The sequence below is a fragment of the Cryptotermes secundus genome, unplaced genomic scaffold (genome assembly GCF_002891405.2).
Source record: "Cryptotermes secundus unplaced genomic scaffold, Csec_1.0 scaffold235, whole genome shotgun sequence".
NCBI lineage: Eukaryota > Metazoa > Arthropoda > Insecta > Blattodea > Kalotermitidae > Cryptotermes > Cryptotermes secundus.
In genome coordinates, this window is record NW_019723301.1 from 225,424 (window position 1) to 251,165 (window position 25,742).

The 25,742-nt window shown below is 40.2% G+C and overlaps 1 protein-coding gene and 1 long non-coding RNA gene across 3 annotated transcripts in view; one reads left to right on the forward strand and one right to left on the reverse strand.

The window, feature by feature from the left end:
- The window catches only part of LOC111861704, a 341,697-nt gene that overhangs the window by 47,748 nt on the left and 268,207 nt on the right, over nt 1-25,742 (forward strand). The gene's annotated exons all lie outside the window — the stretch shown is intronic.
- Nucleotides 1-25,742, reverse strand: part of LOC111861703 (protein Tob1) — a 110,144-nt gene that overhangs the window by 9,403 nt on the left and 74,999 nt on the right. Inside the window, exons 1-2 of one of the 2 annotated variants that reach the window (XM_023846483.2) lie at nt 10,440-10,783; nt 1,764-2,865 (exon numbers count right to left, since the gene is read on the reverse strand). In XM_023846483.2, the coding sequence (XP_023702251.1) occupies nt 1,764-2,539 (776 nt within the window). In that variant the 5' untranslated portion in view covers nt 2,540-2,865; nt 10,440-10,783. Of the gene's footprint in view, nt 1-1,763; nt 2,866-10,439; nt 10,784-25,742 lie in introns of those variants that run through there. The other variant, XM_023846482.1, reaches the window with a different exon arrangement.

Sequence of the window (25,742 nt, forward strand, 5' to 3'; positions counted from 1 at the left end):
CCTTCTGAAGTGTCTAGAATTAAGTTTTCTTTTCTTCAGTGCGAACACAACTAATTTTATCGACACATAATGAGAACTGCCCTTTTTGTGGCTTGTATGCAATGCATAATTATATTTCAATAACGGGTTCTCACTGGCTAGTAACATGTCATCTGTCGAATTGCGGTTAAGTGCAACTAGTAAAATGTAAAAATGTAAAGTTGTCCCTGTGCTTAACCAATTATGGGGGAGTGGATGTACGAGTGGCTCGTATAGAGCCATATTTTCTTGACTTCGGCACCACCTGGAGGTGAGTGGTCAGCTTCACGCCCTGTCTGCTTTACCCCCGGTACCCACTGGATAAGAGGTTGGGTGGACCCCAGAACCGGTCTGCACGACGTGGGAAAGAGAAAATTCTTGACCCTACCGGGACTCGAACTCCGATCCCCTCGGTCGTCCAACCTCTAGCTCGTCAATATACTGACTACGCTATCACAGCTCCTAAGTGCTATTTGTTTTGGGGTTAATTGCACTTCATGTTCAACAAAATTAAACAGCCTATAAGAATTTTAACTTGAGCTCCATACTGAACTTCTATTCTTCCGACATCGCCTGGAACTTAAGTCTCTGTTTCTATGTGAAAATGATTGTGTGTGTGTGTGTGTGTGTGGGGGGGGGGAATNTTCGAAAGTCACCATCCAGATTGTCACGCGCTGCTATGTACGTATTTTCAAAGGATAATTGCGTGTCAGTTTAATGTCTTATTAATTCCAGAACGTGACAAGACACAAAATTTCATTTCGGCACACGGTTTTCCTTCAGTTTCGTTTTTTTTACGAAGCTCCATTCCCCGCATGCTCTAGGTATCTTTCTAAGACCGCCTTATGGAAAATTTGTGTTCTCAGGTACGGTATTAGAATATTAGCATCTCTGACTTAACAAGAGGGGGGGCACTCGGTAGCATAGTTGGTTGAGGCACTATGCTACAAGCCGGAAGGTCGCGGGTTCAAGTCCCGATGAGGTAATTTGATTTTTTTTTCATTTTACCTAATCCTTCCAGCCGCACTATGACCCTGGGGTCATAGTGCGCCATCTTTGAGCCGATTGTCTAGATAATGTGGGACCCTCAACGTCTTACAACCCTATGGGCCTTCACGGCCTGTTACAAGGATAGCTTTACTTTACTTTTTTTTTTTTTACTGACTTAACAAGAGGCTATAAACAATTTCTTAATAAGTATCAGTCGTTCGGAGACAATTCTCCAACCCCATTAATATTAGCTTTCGTTCCCAGTTGTCGGTTTGAAAATATCTTTTCTATCTAATTTGGCATTTAAATATCCTATTAAAATTTTCTTGTGTTCAATGAAGAATTATTCAGATACACGCTCTGGTTCCTCATAGAAGCTACCCTTTGTATCATCAACTTCATAATCTTTTGGGGAATGCACATCAAGTACAATACTGCACATGCTTCGTCTTAATAGTACATACGTCATGCTATCACTAACAGATTTTACCCTCTTTAACTGCTGATATGATTTTACTATGTATGAAAAATCCTGCCCATAATTTATGATTCTCATTCCTATTTCCAGATAAAAATTTATAACTGCCTGCTGGTTCAGTGCCACCATTGTCCCATCGTACCTCCTACAATCCCACAGAATCTAACTTATACATACTTTGCTAACTTTCTTGCGACGGTTTTCCGTGAACGTGCCCTGTATAGACTCCTTACATTCTAAGTTCCAAGAACCTAAATATAGTTTCAGGCGTGCTTACCTGTTTGCTCGCTTGCTGCTGGTCTTAAGCTTGGTACTGCCGAACTTGGTCTGTGCGAACGTAGCCGTAGTGAAGGTGAGCGGTGCAGTAGACCGGGGGATGAAAGACGTCACCGGGCTTGGGGATCCCTTGTAGGGAGCCGTCAGTGGGGTAGGCGAGGACGCTGAAGAGGTAACTGTGGTTGTTCCAGAGCCGGAAGTCACTACGACTCCCTGACCTTCACCGGCTGACACTGGCACTACAGACACTGCCTGGACCCTGACTGGACCCGCTGACATACCGGAGTATGGAGATGAAGACTTGTTGGGTGATAGACTGAGACCTCCTAACGATGAGCCCACAGCCTCAATCGGTCTGAAGCACTGTGCCTCTGGGTTGAAGGTTTTGGTAACCTCTCGGTCCGCAGAGGAGTCATCATGTGGGTCTGCCAGTTCGCTGAATAAGACCTTGACAGCGCCTTTCTCGCCAATGCGATAGCTCACCTCACCTGGATCCACCCACACAGCCAACTCCTGAGGCAAGTTCTCCAGCACATCTTGGATAGGAACGCCACTCTCACGGGCTGCGCGGTCTAGCACGGGATCCACCGGGTCACCGGTCTTCAGACACCGGAATGCTGATCCTTTAAAGGGTTTCTCGGGGTACCAGTGACCCCTGAATTTGTCCTTCAGTGCTTTCTCTAGTTCTTCGCCGAAGATGTTTACCCTTCGTCTTGGAAGTTTGTTGTACAAGTATGAGATGACGAAATTGAGAGCCACTTGAACTTCTATATGCATCTTGGACGTTTGTTTTGATTACGTTTCACGCGAACGTGTTGGAATTTGGTCTGTGCTCTTTACTAAAATTTGTAGGAAGGAAGAAGACCTTTGGTATGATGGTCACAGCTTGTTGAGAGATTTTTGTTTGTATAGCAGACACACAAACACGCACATGCATACAGAAACAAAAGACGAATGTCTGAGTGACGCAGATATTTCTGATTTTATGAGGGCAGTTCGTTGTGGGAATGTGTCTTCCCTCAGTCAACTCTGGACCTTCTTCACTGCTACAATACTTCTGTGGCAGTCTTGATCCAGAAGACTAACTTGAAGTATAGTTCAACCTGAAACGAACAAAACAGTGGTATCTGTAAGCTTGCTGTTAGCCGTAATTATTAAGTTTTTCGGGGAATTTCCTTAGCTGATAAAATCATAGCAGTCCTTGCTGTGAAGGTCATAACAGGGTCCTTCTTGGCACGCTTCGTCCTGCATGTCCTTATCTTTACCACGTCTACAGTCGCGGAGATTCGATAATGAATATATGTTTAATTCTAAATAAGTAGTGAGTAAAATTACTGATCCCTGGGAGTACAGTGTAAAGCAGTATCATAAATTCACTATATCCTTAAAAAGACTTCGTATTGGAAAAATTTGTAATTATCAGAAACATTCGGTAGGACACAGACAGTCAACATAATATACGCCATGTCCTCTTTCATTGCGCAAGGAAAGTTCCCCCTCATCGGTGACTTTTAGGAGCGAGGTCGAAGCTACCTGTCCAACAAAATGTCCACTGTTAAAAAAAAAAGCTGACCCTACTCACCAAGAACTGGTGAGAAGCCAAAATTTTGTAACAGCTCCTCTCTCTCGCTCTCTCATTCTTAAGTTAAATTTAGAATACTCGGTGACAACAGTAGCTGTTATATTTCTGTGATGCTCCTCGCCATAGGTTTATTGTTGTGAGTTAAGTAGCAGGAATCAGCCGATCAGTCTACAAATATCTTCGAAATGTCAGAGGGTAAAGTGAGAAATTCTTTTGCTTACTTCCTCGTACATGTGAAGTAGGTACCTCGAATATTTTATTTTCCTTTAAAATTGTCATTTACTTCGTTATGATAAAATTCACAGAAGAATTAAACACGTGATTTATTTTGCTTAAGTATACGTGGATCTATACATCTACTCCCCTATACGCCTTCATGGCGTAGTACTTAATTAGTTAAGCACAGGGACAACTTTATCTATACTGATAAGGAAACAGGTAGGTGTTCCGAATTCAAAACTTTAAACTAGAGTTTGTAGTGTTAAAGCATAATGATAACAATGTTAACATTAGGAACATCTGTTTCTATTCCAACAAACATAGACCTATTTATGTATAATTATCAGAAAAGCAGCCATTAAAAAGAAGTAAAGCTGTCCCTGTAAAAGGCTGTGTAGGCCCTTAGGGTTTTAAGACTTCGATGCTCCCACATATTTTAGACAATCGGCTCACATATCGCAATGAGGTGTCAGCCTTACGCTGACGCTCATATTTCAAAATGCTACACTCATATTTATAATAGAGTTTACAAACTGTTATAGGAGCAGAATCTCTTTCAGTTTCATATGACAGAAGCTTATGAACACGAGTGTACGTATTGTCACGTATGTTAGTGACTAGGCAAGGCGTTTGGATTCATTGAACTACTACAAACCGTAATTACAAGTAACTACAGCGCTGGCACCAATTCAGAGTATTTGCAATTCACTATGGCATGCTCCAAGTCTTGTCAGTCTGCTGTGTCTTCTCCAGTCGTTGCTTAACAACGATTCCCAATCGCTCTGTTCACGTCCTTCCTGGCCAGTGATTGCCTCACGACTCAACTAGGTGTTGCTACTCAACTCTTCCAGCAATGGTGACTTCTCCCTCTCTCATGCTTCCGCCAAAGGAAGACTGTCTAGGCTCCGTACGGGCTTCAGTTTAGTCTTCACCAGTTTCTCTATTTTTCGTGTACATATCCTTTGCCAAGGAGACGTGTTCAACAAACCATGGCCTAGCAATTGCCTTCTGTTATCTCTCGTCACGTGATTACTGCGCCGTTACTTAGCAACGGATGTCTTCTTCTCTTCCTCTCTTCCGGCTTTCAGCTGTCATATCACAGTATACTTCATCTTTAAATTCCTCTCCAACCTCAGTTGATGCACATATTTCTTGCATAATTCAGTCATTTTGCGCTGAAGTTCAAGAAAACGCCAATTAATTCTTGTTTAGATTTTCCATATCTGTGAAATAATTGTATCACGAGTAGAGCAGTGGAACACAAAATCCATCTCTCATAAATACCCTCAGAACGTTAAGGCAGAAGATCTCAAACAAAACAGACAACCATAATTTAAATATATATATATAATTTAAACATCTAATACGAAATTAAGCTAGTCACGGTATAATTCATTTGTAATTCCAAATGAAGATGGTTGTTAAGTTGACTATAAGAAGATCCTCTGACAGAAGGAAGCCTATTTAGAAATTTTATATGTGCGCTCAGTGCATCTTTTTATTCTTACATTACTTAACAATGTCGGAACAAGTTGCATGGAATGATGATTATTGTGACGACAAACTGAAAATTGCACAAAGAGAGGAAGAGGCTTGTGGCTTACTTTAAGATGTTACTCGTAATTCTCATGGATTGATGAGAAAAACGGACTTCGATCGAGACTTGAGCTGGCATATCACGGATAAGCCTGACCATGAACTTGCTCTATTAATTCACATCACAAAAAACTGATAGTCACGATGATGCTAGCTTCACCGTTTATGAATAATTTATTTGTTCCTTTATTTATAAGCTAAAAATTTTTTGTGGCACCCGAAAAAGAGCGGGGTAAATGTGATAAATGTTCGCGGTTTTCGCGACAATGAAGATTCATTTTGTGGCTACAGGCCCACCAGACTACATGTTGTCACAACCGGAAGATCACCATATGAATGAAGAGAATGGAGTTTTGTGATGACTTCCGAATGGCGGGAGGCTCTACTAAAGATGTAAAAGTTGGCATAACGCACCAAAGTCTCACTAAGGGTAACCAGTACACACCCCGAGATTCTGAACAGGTACTTCCAAACCCGGAGCTGATGGTGCGGTGTCTGATATAACGAAAAGGTGGGTGGTTGGACAGTTGGACCTACGGGTCTCTAAAATTTCTTCTAGAGGGGCATGTTGGTGTTGAAGTTAAAGCAGACTGCTTTTACCGGTTCTCACGGTCTCTTCGCTTGCAGAATTCTTATATTTTCTTCTACCCTGAAGATGGAGGCGATACGTTCCTCCGAAACGTCGGTTAACACCACTTATACACGGTGCCAAATCCCAAAAGACTGCTTTCTTCATAGTCACCGCCGTGAAAGCCTCAAATCTTACAATAATGTCCTTGTAATTAATTAAGCACCGCACCTTGTCATGAAGACTTATGAGAAAATGGAGGTATAGTTACATTGTTCTTGGCCTTGGAACTAGATGGAGGTGAGTGATCAGCATCACGCTCCTGCCGCTTTAGCTCAGGTTTAAAACAAGTAAGGCAGTGTATACAAACTCAAATCTCTGGGGTATTAAAATATTGAATTCATCTGCACGCCGAGCACAGAACTCTTTACTACGTTCAGTTTCAATATCCCTAGTAACAAAGAGAATTCTGCCCAATGGTAAATTCCACTGACTTTGTTGAAGTTTATTTATTTGTGAAAATAACTGTTCAGTATTGGTGAATGCTTCGAGTGTTATGGTGACGGAGCTATTGGGGCAGTTGCTACAAATTAATTATCTAAACATATCATAAGGTTGTACCATAGTTGGAAATTCATAATATAAATTCTTCACCAACCAAATGTGATCAAGATCGATTTTATGTATTTTCTGGCATATTTAACGACGCTGTCTGTAACTAACTTCGCCGACAAGCGGCGGTCCCTCGGTCGGTATAGTTCGCTTGCGGACTGAAACCACGGAGTTTGTTTTTTGTTTTGTTTGTCTGTAACTCATACTGTATAGCGTCAAATTTGAGGAAGACCGATTAATCTGAGAGTGTTTGGGAGGAAGCGCTGGAGGTCTAATTTAAGGCACTGCACAAATTTCTATTGAAGGAGTGAGGGAAACCATGAAAAACTTCAATCAGTTTTCCGGCTGAGATTAGAACTGGAAATCTCCAAAATACAAGTCAGAAACCTGTTGAGCCAATTTTTCGCTGATTGATGTAAGCTGAGCTTCGCACACGTGAAAATGGTGAGAAATGGGTGCAGAATATTGGTCTTAATAATTGAAGGTAAGAGTCCTAGGCTTAGATGAGAGGATAATGTGAAACTGGTATATTATTTATCGCCCTAGACTTGTATTTAAGGGATAACTGCTTCGAATCTTGGCCGGATTATTAGCTACCTGACCGATGTACCTCTTGGTTATGCTGTCATGACACGTGAATGTCAGGATTTTGAAACAGGCAACGATCTCTGAATGGCGTTTCGTGATCATCTTTCCATTTAGAAGCACAATGTCTCACTGTAAGTCGCGGTGCAAGGGCCGAGAAGGCCCATCCCTTATACATTCATTCATCTTTCTATTTTGTTGTATTCAAATTCTGCAGTTAAAATAGTTTGAACAGAATCAGAATAGCTGGTTGTCGAGTACGGAACCACTCGAGTACGAAGCAACGTTATTTACTGCTCAATCGCGAGGTTCTGTTTGGCAGTTTCTTCACTCTATGCAGCAATTTGAGAAAATAAAGAACCACAATGGATGCGTTTAGCCTGGGAGACAACTGACGACTTTTGTGTGCTCAGCCTCTTCCACTACACGCCTGAAGCTGATTGGACTAGCTTGAATTGATCCCGGAGGCTCAATCGCGTTGCGCGATTGCAGTGGGCCCCACCTTCTTGGTGGATTGTGACCTAGTTTTAGACTTGGGAACATGGAAATCTGCTGTCAGTGCCAAGGTACAGTTTTGGCTACTCTTTATTGATCCGACAGGAGACCCCCCCCCCCACTGCTCCCGCCGGTCTGTCCTGATATTCTTGTATCCAGGGGCTCCTTGTTACAACATTCGTGTAAGTTGGTCACGTTGATACAATCCCATATCAAATATAACAGCTGTCCAGTGCCTAGCGAAAATAGCAAATTTGGTTTACTGTGCATTCTTTGAAGGAAGTTCCTAAACTATGAAATGTATATCTGTTTGTTAAACCGTCCGCCCAAATGCTTCAGCCCCAAAGCTAAGTAATGGAAATTGATGAGAAGAATACTATTTTGGTGTACATTGAAAGTCGTCCAGCAAATTTAATTTTTGTTTGTGTCGGGCTCAACGTGCATATAACCCCTGTATTAATTTCCATTAAAACAGAGAAAGAAAAAATACAAAGAGAATCAAGCAAAAAAAGTATACGTTACAAAAATACACATCTTATTACTAACGAACTAACTTCATGGAGCTCAGTCCTTCTTGAGACACCGCTAGTTGCGCAGCTATCTTGTTATCAATTACAAATTTAATCTGAAACATTTTTTTTTTAATTTTACGAAAACAAAAATTGTTTCCCAATTCTTTGCAGTGTGATATCTGTAGCCTGGCTATTCCAAAATTTGATTTATTTTTTGCAACAAAAGATATATATGACCAATAAAACAGACATTAAGTAAGGCGAAAGAGTTACAGAGTCACACAGAATGCATAGTTTACACGCTTCCTCTCTTCTTTCTTTAAATTGCAAATTGTTATGTTACAGGGGTTAGCTGTTCGTTATAGTCAAGCGATATTTGCACACGGGAGTGTAAGTTTATTTGCAAGGAAGGCACTGATGTTCATTTATTAGTTTGCTTAACAGTACTGTCGAAAGCAGAGATTGTAGGAGATAAGAGAGAATGTATAAAATGTATATAGATATATACTCTTAATAATGTAGAACGAAATAAGTTTCCATATTTTAAGGCCAGTACAACATGTGGCTGTAGTAGGGCAAAGAGCTGTTAATATATTTTATCATTATCACATGATATTCTAATTTGAGGATTCGCTCAGCTGCTGGCCGTTAGAAAGACTGCACATGGGTGGAATTACTACGTGATGTCATTTTAAATCAAAGTGTATGCTAATCTTCAGACTTCGGAAGTCGCAAAATGACTGGAGTTCTGCTAATGCTGTTATTAAGTACAAATGACATATGCAAGTTTATTACCTTGAGACAACGCCCAGACTAACATGTGATATTGTGTCTTATTATTGTGTAATGTGAGAGCTGCAATACCTGATATGATTTATGTTGTAATAGAATCAGGTTTATCCTGTTATTTCCGACACCACCAGAGTTTATTATTTGTTATTTTAGTTCTGTGTTATTCTGCCGCCATGTGATCTCCACAACTACGAGATGAAGCCTGTGAGGCCGATCCCATGTCGATGGGAGTACATATTCCTCACTAAGCGGCCACATTCTTCAGAGTACGGGCCAGAATGTAAATTTGCCCTGTGCATCAATTTCGCGATTCCGTAGAAACTTCAAAGCAAATGACACTATTAATGAAAGGTTGTAAACGTATCCCTGTAACAGGCCGTTGAGGCCCATAGAGTTGTGAGATGTTGAGGCTCCTATATTATCTAGACAGTCGGCTCATAAATGGCGGTGAGGTTCTCAGCCTTGCCCGCCGGCCGCCTTTGCCCCCAGGAATATTCCTGGTACCCATTTCTGTTAGAGGCTGAGTCAACCCCAGGGCCATAGTGCGGCTGGAAGAATTAGGTAAATTGAAAAATTCCACCTCATTGGGGTTCGAACCCGCGACCTTCCGGTTTGTAGCATAGCGCCTCAACCAACTATGCTACCTCGTGCCCCGGTGAACGATTGTCTTCGTTCAATTAAATTATTTAATATTATATAGTTCTCAGGACGGCTGACTACACTATCAAATTTTGAGTTTCAGGATGGAAAATTTGAATTACGTACTTCGTTCTTTATTTAGAATCACAGAGCAGAAAAGAAAACGAATGTAGTTTAATTTAATTATTCAGGCTGCAAAACTTGACGATAAAGAAAATGTGGATTTTAGTTTGAATTTTTCCTTCGAGGATTATGAGTAAGAGCACAAGTTTAATGGTGAATAATTAAATAGGGCTTACTGTAATTTTGTACTGTCTTGCATGAACCCCATATTTACAAGATGGTAGGCCTGTAAAATATTCCTATTCAGAAAAAAAAATAGTGGTCGTTTTTAACCACAGAGTTATATGATTCAAATTTTAATAAAATTTCTCTATTTCACGTTTTGAATGACAATTGTCTTCATAGGAAAATGAAGGTCGTGCGTAAAAATGGCGAAGTAGTCATTTTATAATTCTCGTCTCTCCCCAATGGTTTGGGCATGTTGAAACATAGCTGCAAGGCTATGTTTTCTTCGCCCTTGAAGTTTACTCATAGTAACACATTTTATTGACGACATGACTGTAGGTATGAAGTATACGTTTCCAGACAGATTTTTGAGTTAGAGACCAAAGCCAGACTGTTGCCAAACACTTTTACACCCTTTATTGTCCAAACAGGTTTCGTAGTCACAATTCAGGACATAAGAGTTTATTGTAATGGGCTACGTAGACCATCGATTATAACGTTTCGCTTAATGCAATGAGCTAATATAAAGGCAATATTTGACGAATGTCAACAGTGGGACCTGCATAACTGATTGCTGATCGCTGATTATAATTCCGAGACAGATATTTTCAAGATCCTTTATGGGCAGCAGTATATCTACACTTATACACTTATCATTAATTGAAAGAGCAAATTCATAAAATAAACCAAACAAGCATGACTAAGGCCGATACAAGCAGTGGTTTTTTCAGATATTCTTAAAGAACATTTAAATACACACACAGGGAGGTTTCAGTATTAAATGCTTACCTTCTTCATCTCAGTATCTCTAAGTAGGAACGTTAAAATGAATGTGGATTAGCGAGGGCACATTACTTATTGGAACACATGACAGTACACATTGGTTCGAATCGCGCGAAGCGGTGTAACCTTTCCAAAAGCAGCGAAATTCGAGATAAATTCTTGATCTGTGTAGTAAACCCCGCGTTTTCTTTTATGTTTTGTTAGCACAGTCACAGGAGCACCACCAGCAGTTCCCGCGGACATGAAACCTTAACAGCTGATCGGAAAAAGGCACAGAAGCCAAGACTCTCGTGTTTAATAACCCCTAAAAGTTATGCTACCTCTATCACCGACTTGGGCGGACCGCCATACAAGAATGGGCGGACGGGCGGGCGACAGCCACACGACTAACCTACCGACCAACTGTTCAGGTCTGTCAGCCTGAGGGTAAAGGGGGGGGGGGAAGAGAGAGAGTCGCCCAGCTTTGCAATATCGGAATTCTGCAAACGATTCTCTTAGCTCTCCGACTGGACTGCATTGTAATATTTTTTAATTCTCATGCAAAAAAAAAAAAAAAGAAACAGGTTTCAGGTTTACGAACAAATATTCCATTGATAGGAGTATATCGTGTTACAAGTTCTGTGGGAATAGGTCTGTCTTTAAAGTTGTGTAGTTTGTGATAAATAATGCATGACCGAATCTTGATGTGCAGTATTTAAAAAGATAAAACGAAGCGAACTTAAGAAATTTCACCCGTTTTAAGCATATTATTTTTTTCAGACTTCTCGATTACAACTTAGAAGTCCTGGATTCTTCTAATGACCTGTCTGCTTCCCCCTTCATAACAATTTCCGTACGATTTTCCTAAGCAGTTTAATTTCGTGAATTGTATTTTCGCCAAATGCAACCTAAATACGAACCTCGAATTGTCCTTCCGTCCTTCCAGGGTAAATTAGTTTGAAACATACGTCCTCTTCATGGCCGCACGGTCTAAGGCATGAGATGCCTTCGCCCGCTTGGATACTGGGATCGTGGGTTAGAAACCCGCTGAAGGCATGAATGTCTGTTTGTAATTTTCATTTCATGCATCCTGTTGTGTTACAATATACGATTTCTTTATTATATCCGTCACAACACAACTAATATCAAGATCAGACCATTTTCGGCCCTGCCTAACATCAAGATCAGACCATTTTCGGCCCTGCCTAATATCAAGATCATACCATTTTCGACCCTGATATTATTCTGTGTTTGTGTCAGGTAGCGGCCTGGCGACGGGCTGATCCCCAGTCCATGGAGTCCTACCGACTGTCTAAGGTTAAGAAAATGAAGTGAAACGAAGCATTTCACATGTGACCTATGCTGTAAGTTGGAGGAGTGGGAGGAGGAGGAGGAGGAGGAGGATTTCCTGTTCCCGCTCTATAGACCTCACAGTTTTGCGGCATCTCCATTATGATTTTTTCAAAATAAAGTGCGCTTTCTTTCTGAACTTAATATCAGCCGTAACAATCCAAAAATCGTTCCGGTTACGATGCTTGCAGCGCCCCAAAGTATTCATGTTTGAATGCCGACTTTTTTTTTTAAGAAAACGTTTAATTTCATACGGTCCCCATTGGTTGGAGGGCGTTCTGGTGAACACACAGTTTATAGTATGAGTAGGTATCAGCTGAGTTGAAATCGATATTGGAGTAATTAATCTTAATGTATCCATTGTGATTTACTCCAAATATAATGCTTATTAACTATATAATTAATAGAAAGCATTAATGAGTGATGTTATTTGAATAAGAAGTAATTAATATTGAATTATATATTATAGGTCCGTGTGATAAAGGCCTACTAGATTTTATATCTTAAAGGCGAGGAGTTGTAGCATAGGTTTAAAACCTTCGAATCTATGGAGTATAGCCTCATATGTAGGAATGAATGCTTCCCTGTGAAAGAAATAATATAGTTAAGTAGCTCCATGGAGCAGAATGAGAAGATAACAGTCATTCCGCTAGTAAAGAAATATCACACCTTCGTGGAATCCGAAGGTCCCTTACGGTGTTCTCAATAGCCCACTACTCGCCATTTTCCTGAGCAGTAAATTCCACCCCATTACCTAAAGATCCATGCGAATATTGCTCTCGTTCTACCCCGAATTTTTCCAAGTAGTCTCTTTCCTTCAGGTCTCTCAACTAAATTTTTGAACCCATTTCTCATGCAACCCACTCGTGATACATTTTCCTTAAATAATATCCATTTGTTTTTATTGTAATAACGCTAATAACTACAACACTAATAGTAAGTAAGTAAAATGACAAATACGCTTATATTTAAGAGGGATTTTTTGGCATTTAGTGACCCGTGTTTGAAGCGGCAAAGGAAAAGTGTCGGTAAAATATCTGAAATTAATAACTGATAAAATCACGTGGAATATTGTCACTGCGAAGTCTACGCATTTTAAAATGTAACAGAAGCAGTCAATTCATTTTCCTTTGCTTATCATGCAGGGCCTATGAATCAGCAGACGTATATCTGCAGTCAATACATTTTCCTTTGCTTATCATGTAGGGCCTATGAATCAGTAGACTTGTATCTGCAGTCAATGCATTTTCCTTTGCTTATCATGTAGGGCCTATGAATCAGTAGACTTGTATCTGCAGTCAATGCATTTTCCTTTGCTTATCATGTAGGGCCTATGAATCAGTAGACTTGTATCTGCAGTCAATGCATTTTCCTTTGCTTATCATGTAGGGCCTATGAATCAGTAGACTTGTATCTGCAGTCAATGCATTTTCCTTTGCTTATCATGTAGGGCCTATGAATCAGTAGACTTGTATCTGCAGTCAATGCATTTTCCTTTGCTTATCATGTAGGGCCTATGAATCAGTAGACTTGTATCTGCAGTCAATGCATTTTCCTTTGCTTATCATGTAGGGCCTATGAACCAGTAGACCTGTATCTGCCGTCTAACAGGTCTATAACAAGTAAGCCTATTTATCCCATCCACGACTACTTCTCTCTCACTTCCTCGAGCGTGGGCGGTCTCGACGGGGATGAGCATATCGGAAATCGATGTCGGAGCACTCACTTGTGGTGCTATCTGGTATCCACCCACTTTCGAGACGAAGCTACGTAAACAGTACAGTAACCAGCTGACAGCGGCACGGTTGCAGCTTGCTTTGTCGGTTGCTCAGGAATCCTTTCCCAACACAATTAATTTCATTTTATTAAATAATATGTATAATAATTGTGTCAGCATTACACTAAAAATATGCAGTTATGTACCGGATTATCACGTTACGATATTCGAATGAAATATTAGTCTAATAAAATGATGGAAATTGTATTATAAAACAATTACAGTATATAAGATTTTTACATTAATTATAACGTTTGCCGATCACAGTGGCCGCACGGTCCAAGGCATGAACCGTCTTCGCCCGCTCGAACACTGGGATCGTGGGTTCAAATCCCACTCTTATTCTGTGTTTGTGTTGTTCTGCGTGTAGGCAGAGGTCTTGCGACGGGCTGATCTCCCATCCAAGGAGTCATACAGACTGTGTATGGATTAAGAAACTGAAAAGGCTGCCAAGATCCACAAAGGCTGTAGAGCCATAGTTGGATTGATGGATAACAACATTTGTGTGCTGTATAGATCTGCCCTTGTATTGGTCATGTGGCTCTTAATATAATTATTATAAACGTAAATTTATTATACGTGTTAGCAAATGTTTCGGGTGATTATATTACACGTAGTAACATTAAAATGTAGTAACTAAATTAAGACCATTTCAGTGTACAACACAGTTTATATACCTTTAACATAGGGATTTTAACTTCTACGCAGATATTGACCATGTCTATTATGGAAGCTGCAGTTTCCCTAAAGGCAAATAACATGTGATGAAGTGACCGATATGATCAAAATATGTTGATGAATTAAAATGTCATATATCACAATTGTGTAAAGAACAGGTATATACGATAAACATATACACATGTATGTAAGTATATGGTATAATATATCATGAATTAATTGGCTGTTATGCCTAAATCTAATTTAAACCATTAGAACTGTTAAGAAGAAAAATGTGGTGGCAGATTTCAATAAGTTATTCGATTCTTAAATGTGTCTACTATGTCATTTTGTCAGGGTATTAATCTTTGTTTTTGTGGTTGAAGTTCTCTTCTGTATGAGATTTCATGTTTTCACGGCGGTAACTAGTACTATGTTTACTGTCGTCTGGGATACAGTGCCGTGTACATTGAAACGCACTGAACTGAAGATGGAGGCAGCATGTTTCCCCTAACTGTTGGTGTCTATCTATCAAAGTTAGCTGTGTCACTTCCCACAAGACAGTAATGTTCATATTCTCTGCAGATGAATATCTCTGATGTGTGAATCGTCGTAGGTAACGTTGATCACAATTTGGAGAATTTGTCAGGTATCAATGGTACTAATACTGTGCATACGTGTTAGTTTATAAGTTCGTAGTATGTAATGTAGATATGTAATACCTATATTTATCATCGGGAAAGACTTTTCAGTCCTCTCTGTAATGTGCTAAAAGGACAATAAAAATCTCCGTGGCCTGTATACCGCAAGCAAACTATACCGACCGAGCGACCGCCGCTTGTCTGCGAAGCTAGTGCCAACTTTTGCGGATAGAGGGTGTCACGTGGTCAGCGCAACGGGTCCCCGCGGCTGTTAATCTCGGTGTTCTAGACCGGTGCTAAAAGGACATGGTATCAGAAAGTTGTTTACAATGTAATGGCGCCGGAAACTTCGACTGTTAGAAATAAGAGTCTGAAACAGTCGGATAATTCAGATTTACAGAAGACAAAGTTCTATAAATTAAATTTAAATTATATATTTATATCTTGATTTATCGTTTTAGTAGAGAATTATCTTGTGAAACTTCTGGTTGAGAGATCGAACCATAGATGGAAAAATGACATTAAAGTGGATTTAGGGAACCGCTGAGGGCTTTAGTGAGTTTTCTCCTATCTTCCTGGAAAATGTGGAATAAGATCTTAAAATAGGCTACGACCGCTTCCTTTTCACATACTTATCGATTGTTCATTATCTTCCTATTGTTCGACGATGTATAATAGAAACAACTGACAAAACGTCTTTAAATAGACAAAGAAACAACCTACAAAACTGAGAAGAAACGGTAATCCACCACATGTCATGCGTTATGATCAGGTCGGACAACGGGTCAAATAAGAACTTGCTGCAATAAATCACAACTCGATTTTGCTTGGAATGGAGCTGTCTCAGTTCGCCATGCCAGAAGGCAGTTACATATTTACGGGGCAGAACTATTATCTTCGTCTGTCCGATGTAATTACGGTATTTATTTACAGGTATCAGTACTAAAATTTAATGCTTACACGTGAATTGCACTTCACAACAATTGTGAACTTGTCTCAGTTCAACATTTTGTAAATGTTTTTATGACCTATAAAACCCTTGGTATGTTCTGTCCATTGCTTCACTCCAGATGTGAGTTGTAATCGGACAGACTTGTAAATATCTGAATTTAACTATCGCCTATGCAACGAATCACTCAGTCTTTGGTTTGGACAAGGTCTTTGAGGTCAGAGAAAATTTGTAGGTTTATTTTATAGCTTCGAGATCTGAACAGGCCTGTAAATGAGGGTTTACCTCTATTCCCGTACACAAAATATTGACCAGTAAGTCTTAATAGCAACTGCATAAAAATTTCTATTTAGGAATAAGGGACTGATATCATGTGAAGTGCATGGAGCAATTTCTGGGAAAAAATTTATTTGGTATGATATCATGTATCATACTAAAGAATAAATTGTAAATAACGTTCTACAAATATTCCAGACGTATAAATAAGAGCTACAATTTTAATAGCAACGTCCAATGTACCGCTAACATATAAATTAATCGTTAGATTCTGCTTTGTTATTTATCACTGTATAGAAGTTGATTTTTTATTTATCCAGCATGTCACTACCAACTTACAACTGACGCCTCCTGCCATCCTCAGGTTACAGTGACAGCTAAAAATTGCAATGATTGAATTTAAATCAGGAATTCAAACATATAACAAATCTTTCGTCGCATTTTTTATGATTTTTAAATTTTAAGTTAAAGAAGAAAACAACTGATAAAAAGCCGAATGTGGTAGTGCGTTGTTACACTGAGAGAACATAAATTAAATATGCCAGAAGACAAATTGCCTAGGAATATATATCTGGTCGTAAAATTAATGAAGTGATTAGTTCAGGGCAGGTTAACGAAGAATTTCATGATCTAGTAGTGCTTGGGTGTCGGTTACGGTAGCCGAGCGGTCTAAGGCATCCACTGTCTTCGCTCGCTCGGAAGCCGGGATCGTGGGTTCGAATCCCACTCAGGGCATAAATTTTTGTGTGCGTTTTTATGTGTTTGTGTACAGGTAGAGGCCTTGCGATGAGCTGATCACCCGCCAAAGGAGTCCTACCGTATGTGTAAGATCTAGAAAACCCGAAGTGAACGGAGTTCATGGAGGTAGGCCTAGGCCCACTGGGGCTGTAGTGCCAAGGAAAGAAAAAAAAGTAGTGGTTGGGTAATCGAATGTAGGTGTTGATTTCCTGTAGCTTCGACGTGTGAAAAGAAATATGCATAGATGTGTTTGTTGCGAAACATTTTTACAATAGAAAGCTGCCACTTGGAAGATCAAGATGGAGAAAAGCGAATCATTTTACAATGCACTGGTTACAAGGATGTGAATTGGTTAGAACTACAGAACTATTAGGCTTATTTTGGACTCTATCCATCGTCTGGTGTATAGAAGACAAAAAACCACAACGTTTCGGAGACTGAATCTGTCTCCGTCCTCAGGTGGATGGGGCAGGATAAACCTACTCAGTTGGGCCCGTTAGAAAGAGCTAGTCTCAATCACTAGTCTTCTATATACCAGACGATGGATAGAGTCCAAAATAAGCCTAATAGTTCTGTACAGCATACACCATTGTCAGAATCCTTTCAAGTCTATTTGGTTAGAACTAGCTCAAGACTGTTAACCAGTACCGGGCTTACTATTGGCGGTATTGAACCAATTGCCAAACAGTCTGTTGCAGCTATCACAGAACATCCATGGGGGATTAATGACAATGATTTTCTTGATGAAAACCTACGTTCATACGTACATCTGGGAGGGAGCTCCTGTTGAAGAAATTACTTCATCCTGATGGCAATGTCCACCGCAATCGGTGCCCTATTGGAAGTTCAGGCCAAGCTAACTGGTGCAAGGTGATTCCCACGGTCATGTGTAACCCAGTTCGTCTTAAACCGAGCTGCAATTCGCTCATAAATCAAACGAAGTTTCTACCAGCTCATAATCAATCTTGGTGTATAAACCGTATATAGGTCACCAGAGGAGGTTTGTCCATACTTCGTGCATAAAGTGAACACAAATGGAAGAGTTTCAGAGAATCATTTTTTTTTCTTCCCTTCGCAACTTACAATTTCAGTTACTCCAATCAGAAATATTAAAGCATTTATGTGCAGATGTGGTAAACAGACATACGTAGGGCACTGGAAGTTAGGTAGTTTACTGTTCCACAGAAGTTAAGACTCTGTTCATCTGAAACAATTTAATCCAAAGAACGGCTGGAGGTTGAAAGGAGAAGTTAAGACTCTGTTCATCTGAAACAATTTAATCCAAAGAACGGCTGGAGGTTGAAAGGAGATTTTAATTATGTGAGGACTATTGAAATATTACAAAGAATCGTATCCCTAGAATCAGCGTTACTTAGTAAAGGTAAAATTGTCCCTGTACTTAACCAATAAGGCACTACGCCATGAAGGAGTGGGGGAATGGATGTATAGATCCATACGTCTTTGATCTCAGCACTAGTTGAAGGTGAGTGGTCAGCTTCACGCCCCGCCCGCTTTATCCCCGAGGAAACAGTCTCCGGGTACCCATTGTGTAGGACGCTGGGTGGGCCCCAGAGCCGGTCTGGACGACGTGTAAGAGAGAAATTTTCTTGACTCTACCAGGACTCGAACTCCGATCCCTCGGTCGTCGAGCCCGTAGCCAGTCGCTATGCTGGACACATTATCCGGGCTTCCCAGTGTTATTTAATACTAATGTGCACGAAAGAGCACAAGAATGCAAGCTGGAACGAATGATAACACAGCAGACAGAAATTACTGAAAGCCACTGTGTTTTGTACAAGGAAGTACAGGATTATGTTTCAGAGTTACATACACCATTCACTTATACCATCCTTCAAGTAAGCGTTAAGTTTTTGTGCCAAATCATTCTTCACATCTTAATTCAACGCTACCGCTGTAACCTTGCAGGAGACATATAAACATCAGACAAACACAAAACTGGAAACAAGCAGCAAGCCTCATACAATACATTTCAGTGCTGTTATTTCATTAGGTGATATGTGACCATACATATAAATGAAAGGAATAGTTTACAACTCATTATAACTTAAGTAATTGCATTATGGGATTGAGAAAAAGATAGGATATCATAGTGATGGCAGTATGACATAAATTTTCCATCTGATTCATCACAAAATTCTGTCAAACCAGTAAAATCGTCCCGCACAATAACAGCCCGAAAACAACGGCTTCATGAAACATTTAATTTATAAAAGGCGTTAGCGAGCTCCAGCTCCGACTGGGGAATTTGGCAACCCTTCTGGAGAACGGACGGGTCTGTCTCTATCAGAATCTCGCTTCAAATCGTTGGCAGACGGAAGGTTCTGGCAAGCTGAACTGCGACAGTGCCAGCTAGTCAGTGGAATTATTCAAATGCAGATGTTTCTCAACAACCACTGTCGTATCATGAAATTTGATCTTTTAGATTAGTATCCAAAACGAGAAGCCTGCATATGTATGAATCACTGAGCGTGTTTACGTAGCTCGGTTCAGATCTCAGTTGGGATACCGGATATCTTGAATGAGGTTTTCCTTGGGCTCTCTCAGCAAATATGGAGATGGTACCCCGGTTATGCTACGACTGCTTTCTTCTAAACCTTTGCCAATTCTTAATTCATCAGTCATCCTGCCATCGGACTCCATTGTTCAGGTATTGACAGCTTGGTGAAGTAAGCAGTAAGAAACAACCGTATATGATCAAGCGTTTTAGGTGTGTAAGTGATTAGAGGCCTGTGCCGTGGTGAGAACGGCCAGGTTCTGATAAAAATTCGACGTAATTGCAGTTACATTTGACATAATTTTCAATTTTACAAAATTATTTTCTTGGACCGGACGTATTACTGAAACGGCGGTAATATGAATTGATGGATTATTAGAGTATTTAATGACACTTTCCTAACTGTCACTATTATGTAGCGTCAAATGAAATGAAATAAGATCATTGACTGTTAGTAGGCAAGGATTTCAAAACGAGGAAGTCTTGACCTATTTGATGGTATCCTCTCAGAACTCGCCCTCGAGATACAGAGCAAAACGATTACTGCCTTCCGTCAGAGTTGCCGAGAATCGAACCAAGAATCTCCCGAAATTAAATCTAGAACGTTACGGCTTCCAATCTGATTTAATTTGTTGCGATTATAATTTTATTTTATAGCTGACACCTTAAAAATATACTGTTTTTATTATCATTCTTCTGTGAAGAAATTAAGTGGAGTCCCTGTGCTTGGCTAATTAAGCACTACGCCATGAAGATGCATGGGGGAGTGGATGTATAGATCCACATTTCTTTGACCTCGGCACTAGCTGAGGTGAGTGGTCAGCTTCACAATCTTGCCGCTCTACCCTCGGGGAAAGAGCCCCCGGTACACATTTGATAGGAGGCTGGGTGGGTCCCAGAGCCGGTCTGGATGAAGTCGAGAAGAGAAAATTCATGACCTTTACCGGGACCCGAACTCCGTATCCTCAGTCGGCCAGCCCGTAGTTAGACACTATACAAACTGCGCTATCCCTGCTCCTAACATTCTTCTGTGTAATTAAAAATGAGTTGGCGAATGTTGTTAAGTATTAGTGACTTAAGCCGGTCACGGTAGCCGAGGGGTCTAAGGCATGTACTGTCTTCTCTCGCTTGGAAACCGGGATCGTGGGTTCGAATCCCACTCAGGGCATGGATGTTTAGTTTGTGTGTGTGTTTTTCTGTGTTTGTGTACAGGTAGAGGCCTTGCGACGAGCTGATCACTCTCTCAAGGAGTCCTACCACATGTCTAAGATCTAGAAAAACCGAAGTGAACGGAGAAGTTCATGGAGGTAGGCCTAGGCCCACTGGGGCTGTAGTGCCAAGGAAAAAAAATTAATGACTTATTAAGGTCGTGCAAGTGAGTATGGTGGGGTGAAATGTAATCAATTTGTCTACTTCTTCTGTATGAAACCTTTCTATCTTTCTTTCTTTGGTGAACATGGCAACGGCACGAACCATTCAATTTACTTCTTGCTTTTGCTATGACGTGTTCTGTCCTATCCTCGTGATCATGTAACTGACTTTCTTTCAGAACACGAGCATGTCGGTCCTCGAATATCAGTAACGAGGTTAGACACTGAAGTTTTTCTTTCCGTTATTCTTCTTTGTCAGAAAACTCTGAGCTTCTTGCTACTGCTCTTCACTTAAAACGTGACATGTAGATAAGGCCTGTCTGCGCCTTAATGTTCTTTAGAAACGAAAGAAAGCTGTCCCTGTAACAGGCCGTGAAGGCCCATAGGGTTAAGAGACGTCGATGCTCCCACATTCTCTAGACAATCGGCTCACAAATGGCGGTCACGGTAGCCGAGCCGTCTAAGGCACGTACTTTCTTCGCTCGCTCGGAAGCCGGGATGGTGGGTTCGAATCCCACACATGAATGTTTTGTATGTGTTTATTTTGTGTTTGTATTGCCCTGTGTTTAGGTAGAGGCCTTGCGAAGAGCTGATCACTAGTCCAAGGAATCCTACCGTCTGTAAAATGATCATGAAACTGAAAAATCAGGGGTCAGGGCCCAACGGGCTGTAGAGCAAGTGAAAAAATCTTTAGAAACAATTTATCGCGCTGCATGGAGATGAATGTGAGCATCGTGTCACCAGTAATGCCACTCACAAACAGCAGTCTGCTTACTTAATTCAGAATGACTTAGAAGCTTAACAGTATTGAGTCAGTTCCGTTAAGGAAAGAGGTCTGACATTTTGTGCTCAAATACATCTTTGAATTATGTGTATACTGGTATTGTCACTTTCTTGGCAAATAAGAGAGTAACCTTTATGTAACAGAATGACATACCCGAATAATAATTGCATCTAATAATATTAATAATTAATGAATAAGGAACAGTTAGTGGAATGATAATTAGCATGAGAAACTGAAATACTAGGAGAAAGCTCGCCTCCATTCCAGTTTGTTCACCACAAATCCCATGTTAACTGAACTCGGATCGAACCCAGGCCACCGAAGTGGGAACAAGTCACTAACCGCCTGAAATATGGGAACGGCCACCTTCGTTTTTAAAATTTGTAAAGATGATGAATAAAATAAGAGGATAGGCACAAAATATATTCGGAGTAGCGAGATACCTTCTTCTAATCTTGACTGTGACGTTTAGATCATTTTCTTAAATGCTAAAAGAGAGTTTCCTAACAAACCTCACTGATTCGATTATCTTAACAATAACAGGCCAAGTCCATAGTCTAAATAATGAATTCTAGTTTTACAGTGTTCGCGTCTCCCCACTTACCCGTCTCAAGTCCAGACACTTGTTCTCTTACATTTAATTTTCAAATAATTGAAATTAAATTCTTACCTCAGGAGAAAATTCTATACCGAGGATCTAATACGGAACACTTCCTTTAAAACTGTTTCTGCTACATAGCTGCAACTTATGTTCTTTCTTCGGCGTGGAGACTTACTGAAATTTGTTTGTCCCAAGGGGACCACTGAGCCAAATTCAGGACATTTCCCGCCCAACAGTACTCTCTAACGCCTCTGGTAGATGGCGGAAGCATCGAGATACCGCTGAGCCAGTAGAGGCCGAACTCGCTGGCTGAGTCGGGACTGATGGCACGCACCAGTACCGGTAGAGAATATAGACTGGTAGAATATCATAGGGGGACGCACAATGGACCAACAGTTGGTCTAAGCGCATGGAGAAACCCACCCTCTGCAATACAATACAATAAAATACTGAAATTTGTTACGGAAATTTTCTTAAAAGGGGCGAAAAAATGCGTCAGATTTCGAACCTCACTTAACACTGCCATGGAACAAGGCTTTAGTTCGAGGCCAGTGTAGGCCATTCGTCGCTGATGTCCTGTGAGTAAGCGTCTCCGCGCCATGTTACACGAACTCCGCCAATCACAAAGAAAATACCAAGCAGTTTACACACTTCGATTTCTGCCTCATTTTCAGTAAGCATGAAACTGAATAAATGTTAGCTTTTTTCTTCTTAAAAAGTAACACGGTTGTTGGATCTTTACATCGGCTTCTAGCAACAATTGCATCTAATGTTACCTGCACTTCACTTTCAAAATACGCGATTCATAAAACTATGACGAAATCCTTGGAATAATCTTGTTGCCAGAAGATACTGGAACAGTTTCTGATAATTGAAGCTCAGTGGCGATGAGTAGCACGTTGTGCTTGGCATGCGTAACAGTCGATAGAGCATTACAAGCGGTTAGGTTTCCGATATGGAAAGTGATGGGATATGGGTGAATGAATCAGTGACACAACATCGACAGTAATAATAGCGGCACCGTTTCATTTTCCGTTCTGATCAATTAATTTCCTCTTTTGATACACTTTCTTCTCCTTTTGTCTCGGTTGCAGAGTTTCTGTTATGAAGTTCGTTGGCATCTGGCGTTATTCCTGTACGAGTGGCCATCGACTCCGATCATAATTTCGAAACAAATTTAAATCATGATTTCGTTTCAAGAGGAAGTAACTCCGTTCATGTCACATAAGCAGGAATATCGTGTTCGGAGCGAGGTTCCACATCACCGGAAATGTGAACTTATTCATAGGAGAAACTACACGTGACAACTAATTACGATATTGAGACATTTTAGTATTAAATACAAAGGAAGGTACAATAATGTTAGTCTACTAGGAGTAAGAAGGATGGGTGACAAGAATTATACATTTTTAGCAAACTGTGGGGCTCCAGTCTTGTTCTTGTTAACTCTCACCAAGAGGAAGTGAGTTCATTACCCTGCCGCTATGTATGAGACATTTGCATTAGAGCAGTGTTTTACTGAGGGTGAGCCTATAAATTCCAGCCTCGTTACTAATGATATCAGGACCTACTGACGGTAGATCTGTAGATTTTTTTCCTTGGCACTACAGCCCCAGTGCGCCTAGGCCTACCTCCATGAACTTCTCCCTTCACTTCGGTTTTGACTGCGTGGGCGGGTGATCAGCGCGTCGCAAGGCCTCTTACCTGTACACAAACACAGAAAAACGCGCACACACAAACTAAACATCCATGCCCTGAGTGGGATTCGAACCCACGATCCCGGTTTCCAAGCGAGCGAAGACAGTACATGCCTTAGAAATAGGTAGATTGTCACCATGTATTCTCTTGAGATGTTAACTCCCACGATAAGTGCTTTATAGACTCTCTTTATCTCACGCATGTTATACCGTCTTGTTACGTAAATTTGTTTCGTAAGACCGGTCAAGTGTTATCCTACATTAGTTATCTGTAGTTTTCCTCAGTACCTAAAGTGCGAATTTCTGGATGCCATAACACAATACACAAAAATTCTCTGTGGGATTATTTATCCTGGTTTGTATTGCGGATGTCTCGGGTTCGAATTTTTTTCTATAGACCGGCTAGGTCTATGATCAATAACTTTTCATGGTCTTTCTCAGTCCCTCGTGTCAGTATGCTACGAAGTCTCCTTCAACATCCATCCAAATCCATTCACATTCATCTTCTTACTAGACGCTACTTAAGCTTTCGGCTGAGCGTCGGTATATAAAGAATGTATTAAAGTAAGCCATTACAGTTCCTTACCATCCCCCCTCGACATACTTATAAAAAGTGCCCAAGGATAATTTACAAAGCAATTTAAAAATGTATTTCAAAATTAATAAACAAGTCAAGTAGCACCACGCTATATTATTAAGTAAGTATTGAAAAATTAGTTTATGCAATTCAAAGAGCGTGTTGTTCCAAGACTCATGTACAGAATTAATTAGATGATGGCATGATAAGGGGGCAAATGTAATTAACAGGTGTTTACATCATTATCAGTAGGTGTGCCAGCTTCGTCCTGTACAAAATGCAATTACTGAGCTGTATACGGTGATCTCTCTATCATGTATGTATGTGATATTAACTCTACCCTTTTTGCATTTATAATATTACAAGTTTTACCAGTTTTACCTTATTGAAGGAATATATCTCTGAGGATGACATTTGAATGTCGACACATATCTGGTCACCAGTCAAGTAAAAATAAGTAATAGACGTCACATTATACTGCGACCTGACTATTCTGATAGGTTTTTCAGAAGCCACACGCTAGTAGTAGGAGCAGTGTTGCTATTTAAGCTACATTACATTTGCCTCGTTATTGTGTTTCTGTTCGTTGTTTTATGGTATCTGAGAAGTATTATGTTTTATATAATGACACCAAATTGATTCTGAATTAAGTTTTCCTATCTTTTTATCAACCCCCCACTGAAAACCTCCCGAACAGCGAGTCTTGTAATGAGGTTGACTGAATACTCTGTCCACCTTCACCGTTATTAGAGATTTCAAATAACAGATTCAATATATTCAGTATATGGTATACAAACATGGGCCGCTGCAGGGTGATTTGTATGTTTGCTTCAGAGCTTAGAAACCTCTACGCATTTTTAATTTGAGAGGCAAGAGGGCCGACGCCCTTGTGCATGTGACAATTTATTTGACTTGTTTGTAAAACTTTACGTGTAAACATTTGTTTCTCTCCGTGGAAATTGTTAGCTTTTATGCCGACAGATACGGATTTTATCTACAATGTTCAATGGCCGTTTAAACATTACATCACTGAACATGAAAATTATGTAATTCAATCCATAAGAAAATACAGAGCGAAGAATAAACCAGTTACCTACGTACGCATATGTAATTGTTTGGCTGTGTAACCTGGATTCAGCATGGCTAATACGAAAGCCAAATTATTTCCCAAAGACTATTCTCTCATTTATTCATTTTCTACTCCTAAAATGGCGCTTTTCGCTAGAATTACATACCATAAATATGAAATTATATTATTTTAAGTATGTATAAAATATATGTCGTACGTAATGACGTAGGAACAATTACACGAAGCAAAATTGACATTAAATTTGAAAATTGAACAAAATATTATTCCTATTTCTGGGACCAGTAGGTTTTCTTCAAAAGATTCTCTTC